Below are 16,868 nucleotides of genomic sequence, written 5' to 3'. Positions count from 1 at the left end.
TTCAGAGAGAGTAAGGAACCTGCTCTTGTCCACACAGAGGTACCACCATAAGGTACAGAATGGGACTACGATATCAGGTCTTTCTGGCACCGAAGACTGGTTTATGGGCATTCGAAGCATACTGTTTTTAACATGCTGATGGGCAGGACCACTCCCAGAAGGATGCAGAGAATAAAGGGCTTCCCAAGCTGATTTGATTAGGGAGCCTTTTTGAATGAATCGGCACTTAAGACTAGCTTTCCGTGGAACACAATTTTGAGAAATATTGTGGGGCAAGTGAGTCAGAAATACATCGTGGCATGGCAGACAGAAGGGAGGTGGAAGGCAGCTCAGAAGGAAGAGCTGTTTTAGAATGAACATTTATTAAAATTGTGCTCAAAGAATTATTAATAGGGACGTGTAAATTAAACCTCAGTTCAACAGATACCATTTCTACCTCCAGATTCATAAGCTTCACTTGATGGCTCATTTCTTTCAAATGATACTTGATATGACATTCCAATTCCAACATATTCACACTTTAGGATTTGTTGTAAGATTTGACTTACCCGGTAATTCAAATCATTATGTCACTAATTTTGGTAAAGTATATTCACATTGGGGTGTAAGTTTTCAACTTGCTGTGTATCTCAGTGGGCCTGCAATTTGCATTTTGGGGTGAGATGATTCTTTATTGTACAGGACTGACCCAAACTTTGCAGGACATCTAGCATCCCTGACCCCTGCCAACTAAATACCAGTAGTAGTAGTACCACCATCACTACCCCTCCAGTCATTGTGACAAGAAAACATCCCCAATACAAAACTCTTTCTAGGGGAGCAGTAGCACTCCAGTTGAGAATCACGAGTTAAGAACAAACCAGAAAGTTCAATAAATACTAAGATAAACACCTAGCCCAATCCTACATTCAGTATTCCAGCAAAGCTATGGTCGTGCTATCATCAATCCTGTATATCCAATGTCTCGTTACATTTCTCCCTATTCTGTTAATAACATAAACAGATTCAACATAAACTGCCAAAATACTATTTTTAGCCATGAGGGCCAGGCTCTGTGTACTTTGTGAACAACAGCAAAAATGCTGAGCAGAAGCTAAGCCGAAGATTGCATGGAGTATTGGCTTATATCTGTGGCAGCAGCACAAAAGGACAAGTATACCCGAATAGTCTATCATTTTGTCAAATTTGGACTTTAAGAAGAATGCTGGGGTTTTGTTCTTTTAAAAATGATTTATTATCAAAAATCTTGTTCCCCTCTAGCTACTGAGTCAGTTCAGCAATGCAGCTCCATCCTTTTTAGGATTAACAGGGCCCAAATGATTTCAGACTAAAAACAAAAAATTAAAAACTTGACAATAGGTCCGGTTCACAGATATGTCAATATGTGTTCAGGAACACTGATTTACTTCTTGATTGGAATGCCAATCACCATAAAATCTTCTGCTAGAGTCACTTCTTGGAGATCTAACACTGATTCAGCTTGCTTTTTTAGTTCTACAATGCCATCTGTTTCTCCTTCTCTGGCCAAGGCAACTGGTTTGTACCTCTGACTGAAGTGAGTCAGAACCAGCCTCTTTGCATGGCACAACTTTGCAAATGTTGCTGCCATCTGTGGTGTGCTGTGGCCGTGCTCCTTTGCTTTGTCCATCTGGGCGTCATCCAAGGTCGCTTCATGGATCAACAGGTCTGCTTCAAAGCACAGCTTCACTCCTCCATCACCCACAACCCCGGAACAGTCACCCAAGATGCAGATTTTTCTTCCAGCGATAGGCTTTTTTAAGACATCCTGGGGAAAAACTGTAACCCCATTTTCCAGAACAACAGAAATTCCATTTTTCAGCTTTCCATAGGCAGGACCTGGCGGAACACCTAATGATGAAGGCAGATAACATTATATCATGGGAATGGAATGTATGACCATTTAAGAGTCTATTTTAACAGCATCACAAACAGCTAATGGAAAAAGCATCCAATTCTTTTCACAATTGTTGTTAAGTGTTTTACTACTCATGGAAAACTGGAATATTTATACATTTTTTAAAGTTCTGTGTTGATTGATATTAGTAATGTCTTAGTATTTAAAACATTTCCTATGCATACATGTCAGATGATTTTTAAGGTCTTAAATCCCACTAAGACCTTACACAGTCAAGAAAACAGTCTTGATTCTCGCTATGCATGGAAATAATAGTTTTTGGGAGTGCTTTCTTTAATAAACTCACCTTTGGGTAAAATTAGAGAGTACATTTAAGTAATGATATGATCAATGCCTAATCAAGATAGGTACCTACAAACTAACTAACTTAATAAAAAAAAAATTGTTAGGATTGTTTGCATCACAAGATCAAGGAGTTTCAGCTAATCATACATGATCAATCTACTTGGTAGATAGGGACAGTTTCACATTTACCAAACTTGGCTTAAGTCTCATATTAATCTGGAATAACATCAGTCTGGACAGTACTTACAAACAAGTATAATGTGATCATCAATTCCAACACAGATCACGTTTTAAAGTTTCCAAATATAATAGTATTTCCACAGGCTTTTAAACAATAAAAATACCCTTGCCTTAAGTCACGTTTCCTCTTTATGTAGCATTTTGTTTTAGTTGAGGAAGAGACTGCATATATTAAAAAAAGGACATTAAAAAAAACACCACCATGCTTTTTTTCCTTTTTCTTTTCCATCTGGTAGCCCCTCAAACCAGAACAGGTTCAGAGCAACTCCCAGCTACCCTGCTTTTTCCAAGTACTGCCACACCGTGCCAAGGTAGGTGGTGATACTAGAGGTATAATGCCCTGGGACTGTGCCTTGCAAGAGGAGCTGAAGACCTCCTCATGCATGCACGCAGGAGGTATGAGGCCTTAGATGGGCCCCAAGCTCACGTTTGTATGGTTGCTTTCAACTGTGATGAACCCTGGCATGTAAAAACGATTGAGGCATAATGTTCTGAATACCAAGTTAACTTAGCGAACGCTGAATGAGTAAGCAAAGTAGAAAGAGAAGGAAACCCTGAACGTAGCTGGTTGCAGCTGTAAGGTTAAGAAACATGGCAAAAATTCTAAGACCAAAGATGTTACAGAAAACATATCAAAAGGAAGACATGAAAAAATAAAGCCTGGACCTAAAACAACCACTACTACGACCCAAACTACCTGGCCAACCAAGACAGTGTAAGCTGAAGATAAAACAGACTAAGAATGTGGATCCAAGGAAGTGAAGAAAGAAGGATTCAAATATATATTTGATTTTGCTCTAAATAGTGTATTTTGGCCTCATGTATTAATATTTCCCTTAATAAGAAAACTTAGGGCAAAGGAAGTAAGTGGAGAAAATCTCAGTTTCAGGTCTGGCATATAGGCCTGGGATTCTGGGACACTTCTAATAGCTTCAGTTAACAATAGCCTGATTTTACATGTCATTAGTTGTTTAAAACAAACAAACAAAAAACAATAGCCTGACTGAGGAGAAGGGAAAAAAAAAAAAAACCCACTTACCAAGGTCTTTTAGTTTCTGTGCATTGAGTTTACCTGGGCGTTTCTTTTCCACGACTGAAAACCCAAAGGAGGGAATTCTGTGAAAGAGGCGAAATGCTTTTACAACGAACTGTTCATCATCAACCAGGAGGTATGAGTTTTCTTCTGAGTCTAATAGGATAGTTCTTCCTTGTCCCTCTTTGGGAGGGCTGTCTGCTATATTCACATGTGCAAATTCCTTTAGCTCTTCTGCAGGACATTGATCCGCTGTAGGCACCAGCTCATGGACCACATAAGGGAAGACCAACTCTGTGTGAGACAGTTCCATGGTTCGCCAGATAAAGTCCCGAAGTCCTACAGGGCCATAGATTTCAATGGGCTGTTTGGCAACCACGGAGCTGCTTTGCAGGCTAATTGTGCAGAGGAGCCCAGGAAGGCCAAAGAAATGGTCTCCATGAAGATGAGTGATGAAAATCTTGGTAATTCTCCCTTTTGATCGAGACAGAGAAATACGTGTGGAAATTTTTCAGAAATAAAAACCCGTACAAAGCTATTTGAAACAAGCATAACAATTCACATAAAAAGTCGTCAATTGAATTTCGAAGTTCTTCTTTCCATGGTAAACTTATTCGTTTACATCTTGTTACATGATTCCAGAAGCAAGAAAGACAGGCTTTATTTTACTGGATGATTTTATTAAGATGTAACTTTTTCATAAAAAAATTTTTTCATAAAAAAAATCTTCAAATTAAATAGTTTTACAGTTTTCAGAGTATTGTCCTATATATTCTCCCACTTGAAAATGTGAAATATACAAGTAGACCAAAATATTTCACTTAAGTACATAGGCCTCAAGCGTCAGAGCATTTAGCAGTTACACTGCCCCCTACTGCTCCTTCTAAGAATAGCAAACATGTACCTCCAACAAAACAAAATGTTCCACTGACTCCAATTGATTGGACCAGTGCCTGAACCCAAAACTGCCTTTTAAGGACTCCCTACAATGGACAGGGATTAACCACTCAAGGCAGAGCCTTCTTGTCTGGGTGAGGTTGAAGGGGACAGAGAACAAGGAAGGAGGGTGAGGGAGGGAGGGGAAAGGGAGGTAGGAGAGGAGCAAGGTGAGGAACTGAGAGGGAAGGTAGGCAATGGATGCCAGAATGCAGACTGCAGGGCAGATTACCTATGGTATCACGTAGGGTACTTGGGCCCTTCTCTTCCATTCAGTCTAAACTAACGCAACAGCTTTTTCAGTGCATATTGGCTTAGGTCATAACTTGATTTAGCCAATGGTAAACTGAATTTACTGCTGTATGTGGCAGGGTGCCACATCAGCATTTTCTGAGATGCACCACACAGCATTTCCAAAGTAACAATCACAGCTAACACATTTCCAGTGTAACAGAGGCTTCTGGTTCTTTGCTCAAGGCTCACCTATTGTAAACATTTGATACTGTAAGTGTACAGGAACCACTTGTTGATACCATAGAAGAACAGGAATAGTTTATTACTGTGATTTACCCTATGACATCAAGTGCTCTCCAAGCGAGTCTTCCCAGAACTACTACACCGAGGCCAGGCCCCAGTGGCAGAGAACAGCAGACTGGGCGGGGGCTGATTTTGGACCTTGAGAATCCCCAGGAGGCACTTAGAAGTTTCCTCAATATGCTCCTTTTTCTTTTCTCTTTTTCATCCTTGTTTTTCTGTTTTTTGACTTCCAGAATCCTTTCATTTCCCCTTCCCCCTGTCCAGGCTGCAAAGCCACCTGCAAGTGTGACCGGAGGACTGTGCACACAAAAGAAACTATAGCAGTCGCTGAGTCCAGATCCCCTGTTGGCCTGAAAACTGCCAATGTCAGACTTCCTGGGCCCTTCCCTATCTACTCCAAAACAAAGCCAAACACGAAAACAACCTGTGAACCCAAAGCAAGTGAGGCAAATTAGTAAGTGAAGAATTACATCCTACTGTTATCACAGTTTCAAGGAGATAAACATTTTATTTTTCAAGAAACTTGATTTCAGAGGGAGAAGGAGAATGGTAACCACAATTATCAAAGGTATGAGGAAGCTATCAAATGAAGACAGAAAAATGCATGAGTTCTCTTTCACTTGAGAACAGGGAAGTCATGGGAGAATATGTCATCCACAGAGGAGTGGAATAATAAGCATCCTCTAAAAATGATGATGCAGGCTGGGCACAGTAGCTCATGCCTATAATCCTAGCACTTCGGGAAGCTGAGGCAGGAGGCTCACTTGAGCCCATTGAGTTTGAGGCTGCAGTGAGCTTCGATGATGCCACTGCACTCTAGCCTGGGTGACAGAGTGAGACCCTGTGTCACAGCAACCTCAAACTCCTGGGCTCAAGCAATCCTCCTGCTTTAGCCTCCTGAGTAGCTGGGACTATAGGTACACACCATGACGCCTGGCTAATTTTTATATTTTTAGTAGACATGGGGTCTCACTCTGGCTCAGGTTGGTCTTGAACTCCTGAGCTCAAGCGATGCTCCCACCTTGGCCTCCCAGAGTGCTCGGATTACAGGCGTGAGCCACCACACCCGGCCATACAAGTACTACTTAAATTGAGTCTCTCATCTTCATCTGTATCTCTACTTCTTGCTTCAACACCCTCATTCATATTCTCTCTCAATCTCTCTCTCTCTCTTTCTCAAATGAATTGCAGCTGCCTTGGAACCGGTCTCCCCAGTGTTATTCTCTCTCTCCCAATGCATGTGCCATCAGAAAACTCTGTCCTAAAACACAAATCAGATCACATCATTCTCCTGCTTAAAAACATTTAATGGTTCCTTACTGCCAGTAGAATAATAAAGTCCAAATACCTTACTATGCCAACAGAGGACTCCACAGTCAGTCCTCACTTTCCTTTTCAGCATTCGTAGTCCCATCTAGCCTAGCCAAGTACCTGGTGTTCCCAAACATGCCATTTCTTTCCTGGAAACTGCCTTACTTGTTGCTTACTTTGTCTGTTCCTTGAATGTCTATCCCTACTTCTCCCCCCACAAAAACTTCTAGTTATCCCTTGGATCCTAGCTCAACTGTCACAGTCTCTGGGATGCCTTCTCTTAATGCACAGGCACAGTTAGCATCCCCCTCCTTTGTGCTCCAAAGGTATTTAGAAAACACCTCTATTATTCTATTTATATTACATGATTGATGACGATCTGTTTGGATGTCAGTTTCCATCACTAGACCAAGATATCATTGGACACTGAAAGTATCCTTCCTTTAGTCATCAAGTGCCAGGTACTGTGATGAATTGTAGGAATAATGACTTTAATAACTACTATCTATTAAGACCTAATAAGTGAGAGGCACTATACTAAGCTGCTAAATGTCTTATCTATTCACTAATGGAACAGACATTTATTAGGCAACTACTAGGTACATAAATGATCATTCGACTTACTTTATAGTACAGGGAGATAGAAAACACAGAAACAAATTACTTAAATAACATAATTCCAGACATTGATGATGCTAAGATGTCAATAAAAATAAGATGAAGTAAAAAAAAATGACTGGAGTGAGGGAGAAACTACTTAACCCAGGAGGTTCAGGAAAAGCCTCTGAGGATATGGCTAAGATTTAACTAACAAGAAAGAGGCAATAGCACAGAGAAAGAATTATTTTACATAATTCCCACAACACCCTTTTTTTTTTTCCAGACAGGGTTTCACTCTGTTGCCCAGGCTGGAGTGCAGTGGCCTTATCACAGCTCACTGCAACCTCAAACTCCTGGGCTCAAGTGATCCTCCTCCATCAGCCTCCTGAGTAGCTGGGACTAGAGATGCCTGCCACCATTCCAGCTAATATTTCTATTTTTTGTAGAGACAGGGTCTCAGTCTTGCTCAGGCTGGTCTCAAACTCCTGGCCTCAAGCGATCCTCCCACCTCAGCCTCCCAGAGTGCTAGGATTACAGACGTGAGCCACCATGCCCGGCCACAACACCCTTTCTTTTATTTTTATTTTTATTTATTTTTTTTTTTTTGAGACAGAGTCTCACTGTGTTGCCTGGGCTAGAGTGCTGTGGCTTCATCCTAGCTCACAGCAACCTCAAACTCCTGGGCTCAAGTGATCCTACTGCCTTAGCCTCCCGAGTAGCTGGGACTACAGGCATGCGCCACCATGCCTGGCTAATTTTTTTCTATATATTTTTAGCTGTCCAATTAATTTCTTTCTATTTTTTGGTAGAGACGGGGTCTCGCTCTTGCTCAGGCTGGTCTCGAACTCCTGAGCTCAAACAATCCGCCCGCCTCGGCCTCCCAGAGTGCTAGGATTACAGGCGTGAGCCACCGCGCCCGGCCACAACACCCTTTCTGAGTAGAGTTTTTATCCCCATTTTCGACATGAGGAAAGTAAATTTTAAGTTTGCTAATCTGCTAAGGTCACAAGCCAAAGACACAGCTGGGACCGGAACCCAGGTCTGCCTGACTCTGGGCTGAGGCTTTTCACCACTGGAGTCCTCTAGTTCCCAGGGGCCAGCCTCTGCTTACTCCATTCCCTCTGGCTATAATGCCCTTCTTCTCCCCAGCCTCCTCCTCCTTCAACAACTCACAGGCCAACCTCTCTGAGATGCTTACCCTGATACTCAAGTGGAAAAGTACATCTCCCTCCTCTGAACATTTATTGTCCTTTGTATGCTCTCATGACAACTATCTTCTGGCGGAAATAAGTATGTATTGTAGACAGTAGACACTGCTCCCTTGCTAGGGCAGTGTCTACCTAATATGCCTGATGTATCCTACTCCATCCTCCACCTGCCAAGCTTACATAAATCCTTGCTCTCAACATTTCCAGGATGAATGAAAAGCAAATAAATAAGGTAATGAAGTTCAGTGGGTGTGGCCAGATGCCTGAGGGCCTTTCAAGTCTCTCAGAGCTCTAGCACTGAAGGGAGATACAACTGTCAGGGCTGTTTCTGAACAAAAGGCCCAAAGAGAGCCAAGAAAATGAAGCAGACCAAAGATAATCTTAATGAGAGAGTTGAAGGCACACTAACCTGCTTTCAGCTGGCTTTTCATAAGCTGTGTCTGTGTTCCCTCCCCACAGTCAAAGAGCCAGCACTCGCCCTCACAGCGAAGGACCACAGCAGAGGCACCCCGGGTTGGAGATGGGTATGCTGCGCCCGTCCCCAGAAACGTCACATCCATAGACATCTTCCACCCTGCAACAGAAAGATCACCTGGGAATTATTTCATATCACTGCACCAAAAACACATTCCTGGGAGATTTACTGTTATTTATTTTTTGTTCATCCAGAACCGTCTGGATTCCTGTTTTCTAATAGTTTTCCACACAAATTCAAAGTAAGATTTCAATAAATCTTAATCAGCTAAAAACTACAATTACCAAACTTTGTACCATTGCTTACACACACAAATAAAAACTAAACCCAATCAATTAAAAACTATAGCTGAATTACAACTATATGATGTTCTCTAAAAGGCAAAACTATGGAGATAGTGAAAAGATCAGGGTTTGCCAGTGACACGGGGGAGGGAGGGAAGAATGAATAGGTGGAGAATGGGATTTTTAGTGAAACTATTCTGTAGGATACAGTTAGGACAGACACACATCATTATACAATGGCCAACTGTACACAGAATGTACAAGAGTGAATGAACCCTAATGTAAACTTTAGTTATTAAAAGTATATCAATATTGGCTCATCAACTGTAACAAATGTACCATACTAAACCAAGATGTTAACACAAGAGAAACTGGGGGGTGAGGGGTGAGAGGGTACATGGGAACTCTACGTTCCACTTGTTTTTTTTAAGTCCTTCTAATAAACACTAAACAACAATTCTAGTTGAGATTCTGGCCAAGAGATGGTATTTAATGATGCTTTCGAAATGGTGTTCCTGGTGCCCATGGTGATCAGCCCTTTCTCTGAATGATCACAAACAGTAATGCTCTATACACGCTACAGTAACGCTGATACTTCATAACAATGCTGTGCAAGTGTCTCACTCCCTACATGTCAGGTTCCATGACTCGTTAGGACTTGGAACTCTGCTATTTTAACTGATCAGCAATAACCTATTGAATGTGTGGATTCCTGCCAACTCCCGGCACTGTTCCTTTCACTATTTCTGGCCACATCTAATATCTCTGATATATTTCTGTGATGGAAGATGTGTATCAAATAGAATAAATGAGAATGAACTGAAACATATACCCAACCAATTATAGATTATCCACATCAATGGCAAGGAGGAAAACATAATAATTTTAAGAAAAACTACTATAATAAGAAAATTTGACAGAGAGCTAAATATACAGAAATTTCAATCATTTTTCTCAGCCCTAGCAATAACCAGATAAAAACAGTAATGGGAAAAAAAAAATCCCATTCACAAGAACAATAAATAAATAAACCAACTTATAATGGAGAGACGCATTATGTTCCTTGATAGGAAGACTTGGTATCATGGAAATGTTCATCTTTCCAAAATTAACGTTGGTATGTTTGGTGCAAATCCTATTAGATTTCCAATGGGATTTCTCTTGGAACAAGAACAATCCAAAAATCACATGGAAGTAGAAAAATACATGTCTGAGAATGGACAAGAAAATCACAAAAAGTAGTAAGTAATGACCTGCCTTTCTAGATACTAACATTTACTACACTAATCAGATGTGATTAAAACAGAATATTGGCACATAAATAGAGATGAAAGGGAAGGGAAAGTCCATAAATAAACCAAGTATGTATGGGAATCAATACGGTAAATAACAAAGGTATTTAAAGGGTGGTTTAAGGGTCTGGTGCGATTGCTCACACCTGTAATCCTAGCACCCAGGGAGGCCAAGGCAGGAGGATTGCTTGAGGGAAGGAGTTTGAGACCAGCCTGAGCAGGAGCAAGATCCTGTCTCTACTAAAAATAAAAAAATTAGCCGCACATGGTGGTATGCACTTGTAGTCCCAACTACTAGGGAGGCTGAGGCAGGAGGATGGCTTGAGTCCAGGTGTTTGAGGTTGCTATGAGCTAGGCTGATGCCACAGCACTCTAGCCCTGGCAACAGAGTGAGACTCTTGTCTAAAAAAACAAACAAAAAAACAAAAAGGGTGGCTTATTTAATGAACAGAACTGACATAGTTGGCTGTTCTTGCAGAAAAAAGCAAAGCAAGATGCTCACTTGGCATTGTAGATAAAAATACATTCCACGTGGGTTTGAAATTTAAATGTAAAAAATCCAGTATGTTGAAAAAATTAGGAGAATTTGTACATGTTTAACTTTGGTGATGAAAAAGCTCTTATTGGCAAGACAGGAAACCCAGAAATTAAAAAAACAGACATTTTCACTACATAAAATCTTTTTATATATCAAAAGACTCAAAAAGTCAAAGGACAAAAAGCATCTGGAGAAAACTGCACCCCTTATGACAAAGGGTAAACGCCCCTAAGAAAAAATTCATCCTGACGCATTCAAAAAATATTAATACAATAGAAAAACAGGCAAAGGATAATACAGGAATCACAGAAGAAATCCAAATGGCCAAAAGCATGAAAAGTGCTCAGACAACTATTATGCATCCATAAAAATAAAACAAAAAAAAGGTAAAGAAAAAGAAAAGTGCTCAGTCTCCAGGTAGTTAGCGCAATGCAAATTAAAGAAAAAAGAGAGACCATTTTCTACACAACAGCTGGCAAACATCAACGAAGCAATGCTAGGTAGTGCTAACCAGGATGAGGGCAAATGGGTACTCTCAAAGTTACTGGTGGTGGAGGTATGAATTGCTATTATGCTCTGGGAGAATAATTTATTGATATATATGTTACCAATAATAATGCTGTTAAATATGCTTTAACCCAGCAATCCCATTTTTGGGAATCTACCCTATAGAATCAAAGGATCTAAGTACAATGATGTTTATTGTGGTGCTTTTAAGGTGACTAAACCATGGAAGCAATTTGAATATGTCAATAGGGAAAGGGTTGAATATTTTACTATACATTCATACTATTATTCTACTAACTATTAACTATGTATTCTACAGCTAATAAAGAGTCAGGTCTGAAACTATTGTTTTGGAGGGATGACAGTGAGAAAAGTTACAGATAGCTGTGGTATGATTTCATTTTTATAACAATCCCCTAAGCCCCTATACTTATAAAAGACAAAGTCTGGTGTGGAAGGATACACACCATACTGTTAATACTGGTTATCTCAGAGGTAATTAAAGTGATAGGCAGGGGATAGGAGGGGCATTATTAATTTTAGTTTTAAATCTTTGGATAGTTTTAGGTTCCAATGAGTGACATCTTATCTATTTAATTTAAATGTATTATATTTAATTTATTTAATACTGATGATTTTTTAAAAATGTGTCATAAGGACAAACATGCTTTTCTAACTACACATCACCTAGTCTTCCTTGCCATTTGGGGAAACAGCTCCCCAACAACTTGTTCCCCACAACTTTCACACACAAAGTGGTACATCTCTATCCTACACACAACAAGCCTTGAGGTTATTGCTACCTTTCCATGTATTACTCTACATTTTCACCTCCAAGATCAAGTCTTCCTCTGATAATTAAGGAGCTTAATTTGCTGAGGCTTCCCTATTGGATTATAGTTTTCCAGACAGGTGAGAATAAACAGAATGTAGAAAGTTAAAATTTGCAACAACTAATAAAATGCAGAAGGGATAATAATCACTTTGCCATCCCTAACAAATAATGGATCTAGACCAGTGGTACGTAACCCTGAGAGCATAATTAGAATCACCTGGAGAGCTTTTACACCGTATCAATGATTGGGCTCCATCCCAGAACAATTAGACAGGAAATTCTGCAAGTGAGACATGTATTTTAATATTAAAAATTTAAAAAGGAGAGGAAAAAAAATTCCCCCATGATTCTAACATGGAGTCAGATTTGAGTACCATTTAGTGAAAGGCTAACGGAGAACTGTAATCGATTGCATCAGACTGACCTGAACTCACTAGTCAACTGGCCAATCTTTTCAAAAAATGTTTTATTATGAAAAATTCCAAACACATACAGAAATAGATTAGTATAATGCATTACCACATATCCATCACTGAGCTTCAACAATTATCAACTCATGGGGAATCTTGTTTCAACTATATCCCCTGCCCCATCTCCAATTACTCCAAGAATACTGGATAAGTGGTATGAGGGGCTTCCATCAAGAGGCATGCATTGTCTGGCTGTCTCTCTTTCTCTAATGTTAACAGCCACTAGTGATCATTGCCAGGGTCCATTATCTCATTAGCGGTTGACAAAAGGTGATATTCTCTCATTCCTTCTGCAGTTATTAGCTGGCATCCTTCTATAATTCCCTGGTCACTTATTTGGTTACTCTGTGGTGCTATTTGTACATAAAAGGTCCACATAGAAAGACAAGATCTTATTTACTCCTGATGTGATGCAGTATGAAATACACAGTACCCACGAAGTTTTCGTGCTAAAAAGTAGAACCTGAAACCTGAAAAGGGCTGCAGATTTAAATACCTGCTTATTAAAGGAAACCACAGGTATGGAAAACGCAAAATCCAGGATGTAGAAACTTTACAGGACAAATGACTTGTTCAAGTAAAATACAAGTAAAAAAATAAGGAGGGAATAAAGAGCTTAAAAGAAATCCAGGAGACATCAACCAAATGTAACGTGTAGTTTGTCTAGATCCTGATTTGGACAAACTGATGGGGAGTGGGGGAGATAACTGGAAAAATGTAAACGTTGACTGGATAGAAGATAATATGAAATGCTAATTAGACTAATAATGGCTTTATGTTTAAAAAAGGAGTTATTGTGCTTTATAAACATAAGTACGTAACGGATGGAATGGTACATTTCGGATTTGCTTTAAAATACTAGGGGGATGAGGGTTATAGATGAAACAAGGCTGATCATGAATTGGGAGTTCAGTATACTATTTTTGTATATGTTTTAAAGTTTCCATAATAAAAAGCTTAAAATCGAACCAAATATAAGCAACACCCTCCCAGTGTAAGTTGGGAAGTAGTTAGAAATTAATTTATTTGATCAGTGGTGCATGTTTTGGGACATGCACCATTTTAGGCACTAGGAATTAAAAATGCGCAAACCAGATTAGGACCCTGTCTTCTTGGAGAAAATAGCTGCTGTTTGCTTTCTCGAGACTGTGATCCACTTTCGACGAACTGCATATTCCGGTCATGATCACAGTACTGTCGTTTCATACTCTGGGCCCGTGGTTTCGGTCCCGGCAGCAGATCACAATCACCCGGTGACGACGAAGCCTCAGCATTTGGAAGGCTTCCCAAAGGAGTTTAATGGCTGCCGGGTTGAGAAACAGCGCTCCTCGGTTTCCAGGCAGGCAGTGTCAGCCCTGCAATCACCCTGTGGTGTACGCAGGGCAGCTACTACCGTCCTCCATTTTAGAGCTGAAAAAACCGTGGCCCAGAGAGAGAAAGCGAGTGGCCGAGGCACAGCTAGGGCCAGAGGTCTCCCGCCACTAGAGAGCCCAGGCTCCCCTACGAGACGGAGTGAGTCTCGCAAAAGGCGGGTGGGCGGCGGCAGCAGCAGCGCGGGGCGACCGAGGCTCCGGCCCGGGGCGGTGGATGAGGCGCATTTTCGCTCCGGGCGCTCCCGGGGCCTGGGTCCTCCGCGCCGGGCCTGGACGAGCCGGCGAGTCCCGAGGAAGCGCGCCCGCCCCCCTCCGGCGCGCCCTGCCCCACTCACCCTCTCCCCGAGGCCCGCGACAGGAGCCGAGGGAGGCGCAGGCCCGCACCGAGGCCCAGCCGTCCGCGGGGCGGCGACGCGCGCAGGCGGAAGTGCACTGCCGGCTAGGTCCCGCTCGGCTGCTCTAGGACGCGCGGGAGGTCTGCGCTCGGTGGCGCCCGCCGGGGCCTGGCTCCAAGCGCGCTCTGGTGCCCCAGGGGCCCGCCAGGAAAGTGCCTGAGGGCGCTCTTCTCCCGGTTGGCTGGGTGTTAGATGGTGGCAGTGACCCGAGCTGAGAGGTGGGCGGACCAGAGCTGGCTGCGCGGAAACGAAAACGTTACTCTTCTGCTTTTTGTTTTCCGTGCAGTGTTTTTCAAACAAGAGTGTTACTGATGTTTTGCTCAGGCATATGTTTGTATAATTTTTACTCATTGGTTGGAATGAATCTTACTATCTTTTAACCACTAAAAGCCTTGGAGTAAAAGTTCATAGCAGCGTGACCCGACCGTGTACCTTGATGAGCCTCCGTGAGTATTTCATTTTCCTGTTCCAAGGATACGCTGAAATATTAATATTTGCCTAAAACCTGCAGCTGTTTGTGTTGTACGTACCCCAAGCTTTGCAGATGTGACCTCTCAGGTAGCAGACGTGAGAGTGAGAAGTCCAGGCCTGCGCTGTGCACAACGCGCACGTGGCGATTACAACCACTAGGGGAAAATTCCTTCAGTTTAAATTCCAACCTTAACAAAAAATATTTGAGACTCCTGTGTTGTGCCAGATGCACTGATTTCCTGCTTAGCGTACTTGAGGTGGCCAAAGTTTCCAACAGCCTTACAATAGGAATAAGAGTGGGGTTTTTGGAAACTACCAGGAGAGCGGGATCAAGAACCTACCCCACCGCCACTCTTAGCTCAAAAGCCATTAATTGGTCTCCTTTGGGGAGCTCTTCAGAACCTTATTTATTCAAGTATTAATTAAGCTCCGACTTTATGGGTAGTATTATTTTTGGTGCTGAGAGAATTTTAAAAATACGTCATGGTCCCTTATTTTAAGAAGCCTACACTCAGGCTGGGAAAACAGATATAGGAAGCAATCAACTAACAACATGAGGGAACTAATGAGCAAGTGAAAGAAAGGGTAAGATACGGGGAAAGGGACGCCACCAGCCAAGAGGTCAGTGAGGAAGAGGTAGGACTTGAACTGGATCTTGTAGGATGGGAGAGACTTGAATTAATGTGGAACTGGAAAAATAAAATGGACTTGGTCAAGTGGGAGGAAGTATTAAACACCAGAACTTGAACTTCATCCTGACATCTGCCTAGCTAAAAGTTGCTCAAGAAAACACATATCATTTTACAGCTTAGTCTTGATCACAACTGAACTAGGAGTCCCCCAGAACAGTGCCCTCCCGAGACCTGTCCAGGGCTTGTTCCTACCCATCCGTCAACGCTTCCTGCCACTCCCCTTAGCGGTTCTTACACTTCTAGAGCGAGGGTGCCCAATCTATGGGGAGTTGTATAATTATTTCATTATATATTGCAATGTAATAATAATAGGAATAAAATGCACAATAAATGTAAATGTGCTTGAATCATCCCCAAACCATCCTCCCCTCCCTGGTCCGTGGAAAAATTGTCGTCCACGAAAATGGCCAAAGAGATCGGGGACCACTGTTCTAGAGAATCGTGGATAGAACTATTCATTTAAAAATTTTTCTATTGTGGAAAATTTCAAACATACACAAAAGTTGAGAAAATGTTTAATGAACCTTTATGTATAATCATCCCTCAACTTCGATAGTCAGCAACATCCGATCCATCTTATTTCATCTATAACCCCTCCCCCCCAACAGCAACAATAACAACAACAACAACAACAAAACCCTGGATTATTTTAAAGCAAATTCCAGGCATAATATCATTCTATCCATAAATATTTCTGTAAGCATTTAAGGACCCTTTAAAAAAACCTTATCACTATGTAATGATGGTTGGCGTTTCAGTATGTAAATATGAAAGACACAAGCTTTAAGAATACAGCCATGATATCATTATCATATTGTACAAAGAAGAAAATAATTCCTTAATATCATCAAATATTCAGCCACTGTTCAAATTTTCCTGATCATCTCGTAACATTTTGAAACTCATTTGTTCAAATCAGAAAATCAAAATATAAAGTCAAAAAATTTAAAAAAGGTCTTTTTAGAAAAACATAACTACAACATTATTATACCTGGAAAAATTGACAATAATTCCTTAATATAATTGAATTCCTTATAACTTCTAATTATTTACTAATATCATCTAATAATTGCTCAATGTTCAAATTTTCCTAATTGTTCCCAAATATATCATATGTAGTTGGTTTATTTGCATCAGGATCCAAAAAAAGATTCATAAATGGCATTTCATATGTTTCCTAAGTCTCTATTTCTTCTCTCTCTTCTTTTTTCTTGTTATTTAATTGTGGAAGAAATTGGGTCATTTGTTCTCTACCATTTCTGAAATTCTGGACTTGTCTGTTTACATCTCCATGGTATCATTTAACATGTTCCTCTATCCTCTGTATTTACTCTATTAAATGGGATTTAGATCTAGAGGCTCTTTCTGATTCAGGACTTTTTTTTTTGTAAAGTCTACTTCGTAGGTGATGCTGCGCACGTATTTACTCTTGTATCATATCAAGTGTCAC

The 16,868-nt window shown here is 41.0% G+C and overlaps 1 protein-coding gene across 1 annotated transcript; it reads right to left on the bottom strand.

Annotated features, from left to right (window-relative positions):
• Nucleotides 1–1,205: 1,205 nt before the first annotated feature.
• ELAC1 (elaC ribonuclease Z 1) lies at nt 1,206–14,285 on the bottom strand. Its single transcript, XM_012651784.1, has 4 exons — nt 14,196–14,285; nt 8,496–8,660; nt 3,501–3,968; nt 1,206–1,869 (listed from the first exon to the last, which is right to left on the bottom strand). Exons 2-4 carry the CDS (start codon nt 8,650–8,652, stop codon nt 1,403–1,405), a joined length of 1,092 nt encoding a protein of 363 aa, XP_012507238.1. The 5' UTR covers nt 8,653–8,660; nt 14,196–14,285; the 3' UTR covers nt 1,206–1,402.
• Between the last annotated feature and the right edge of the window lie 2,583 nt (nt 14,286–16,868).

This window comes from Propithecus coquereli, unplaced genomic scaffold (assembly GCF_000956105.1).
Source record: "Propithecus coquereli isolate 6110/MARCELLA unplaced genomic scaffold, Pcoq_1.0 Scaffold37, whole genome shotgun sequence".
Lineage (NCBI taxonomy): Eukaryota > Metazoa > Chordata > Mammalia > Primates > Indriidae > Propithecus > Propithecus coquereli.
Note: the sequence above shows the minus strand (reverse complement) of the source record. Positions and strands in the feature narration are given on the sequence as shown.

Bases quoted from the DNA above. Each gene is read 5' to 3' on its own strand.
- ELAC1 (XM_012651784.1), bottom strand. From the start codon at position 8,652: ATGTCTATGGATGTGACGTTTCTGGGGACGGGCGCAGCATACCCATCT. The intron at 3,969-8,495 runs GTTAGTGTGCCT...CTCGATCAAAAG, and splicing joins GAAAAGCCAGCTGAAAGCAG to GGAGAATTACCAAGATTTTC. The intron at 1,870-3,500 runs GTAAGTGGGTTT...CTTCATCATTAG, and splicing joins ACAGAAACTAAAAGACCTTG to GTGTTCCGCCAGGTCCTGCC.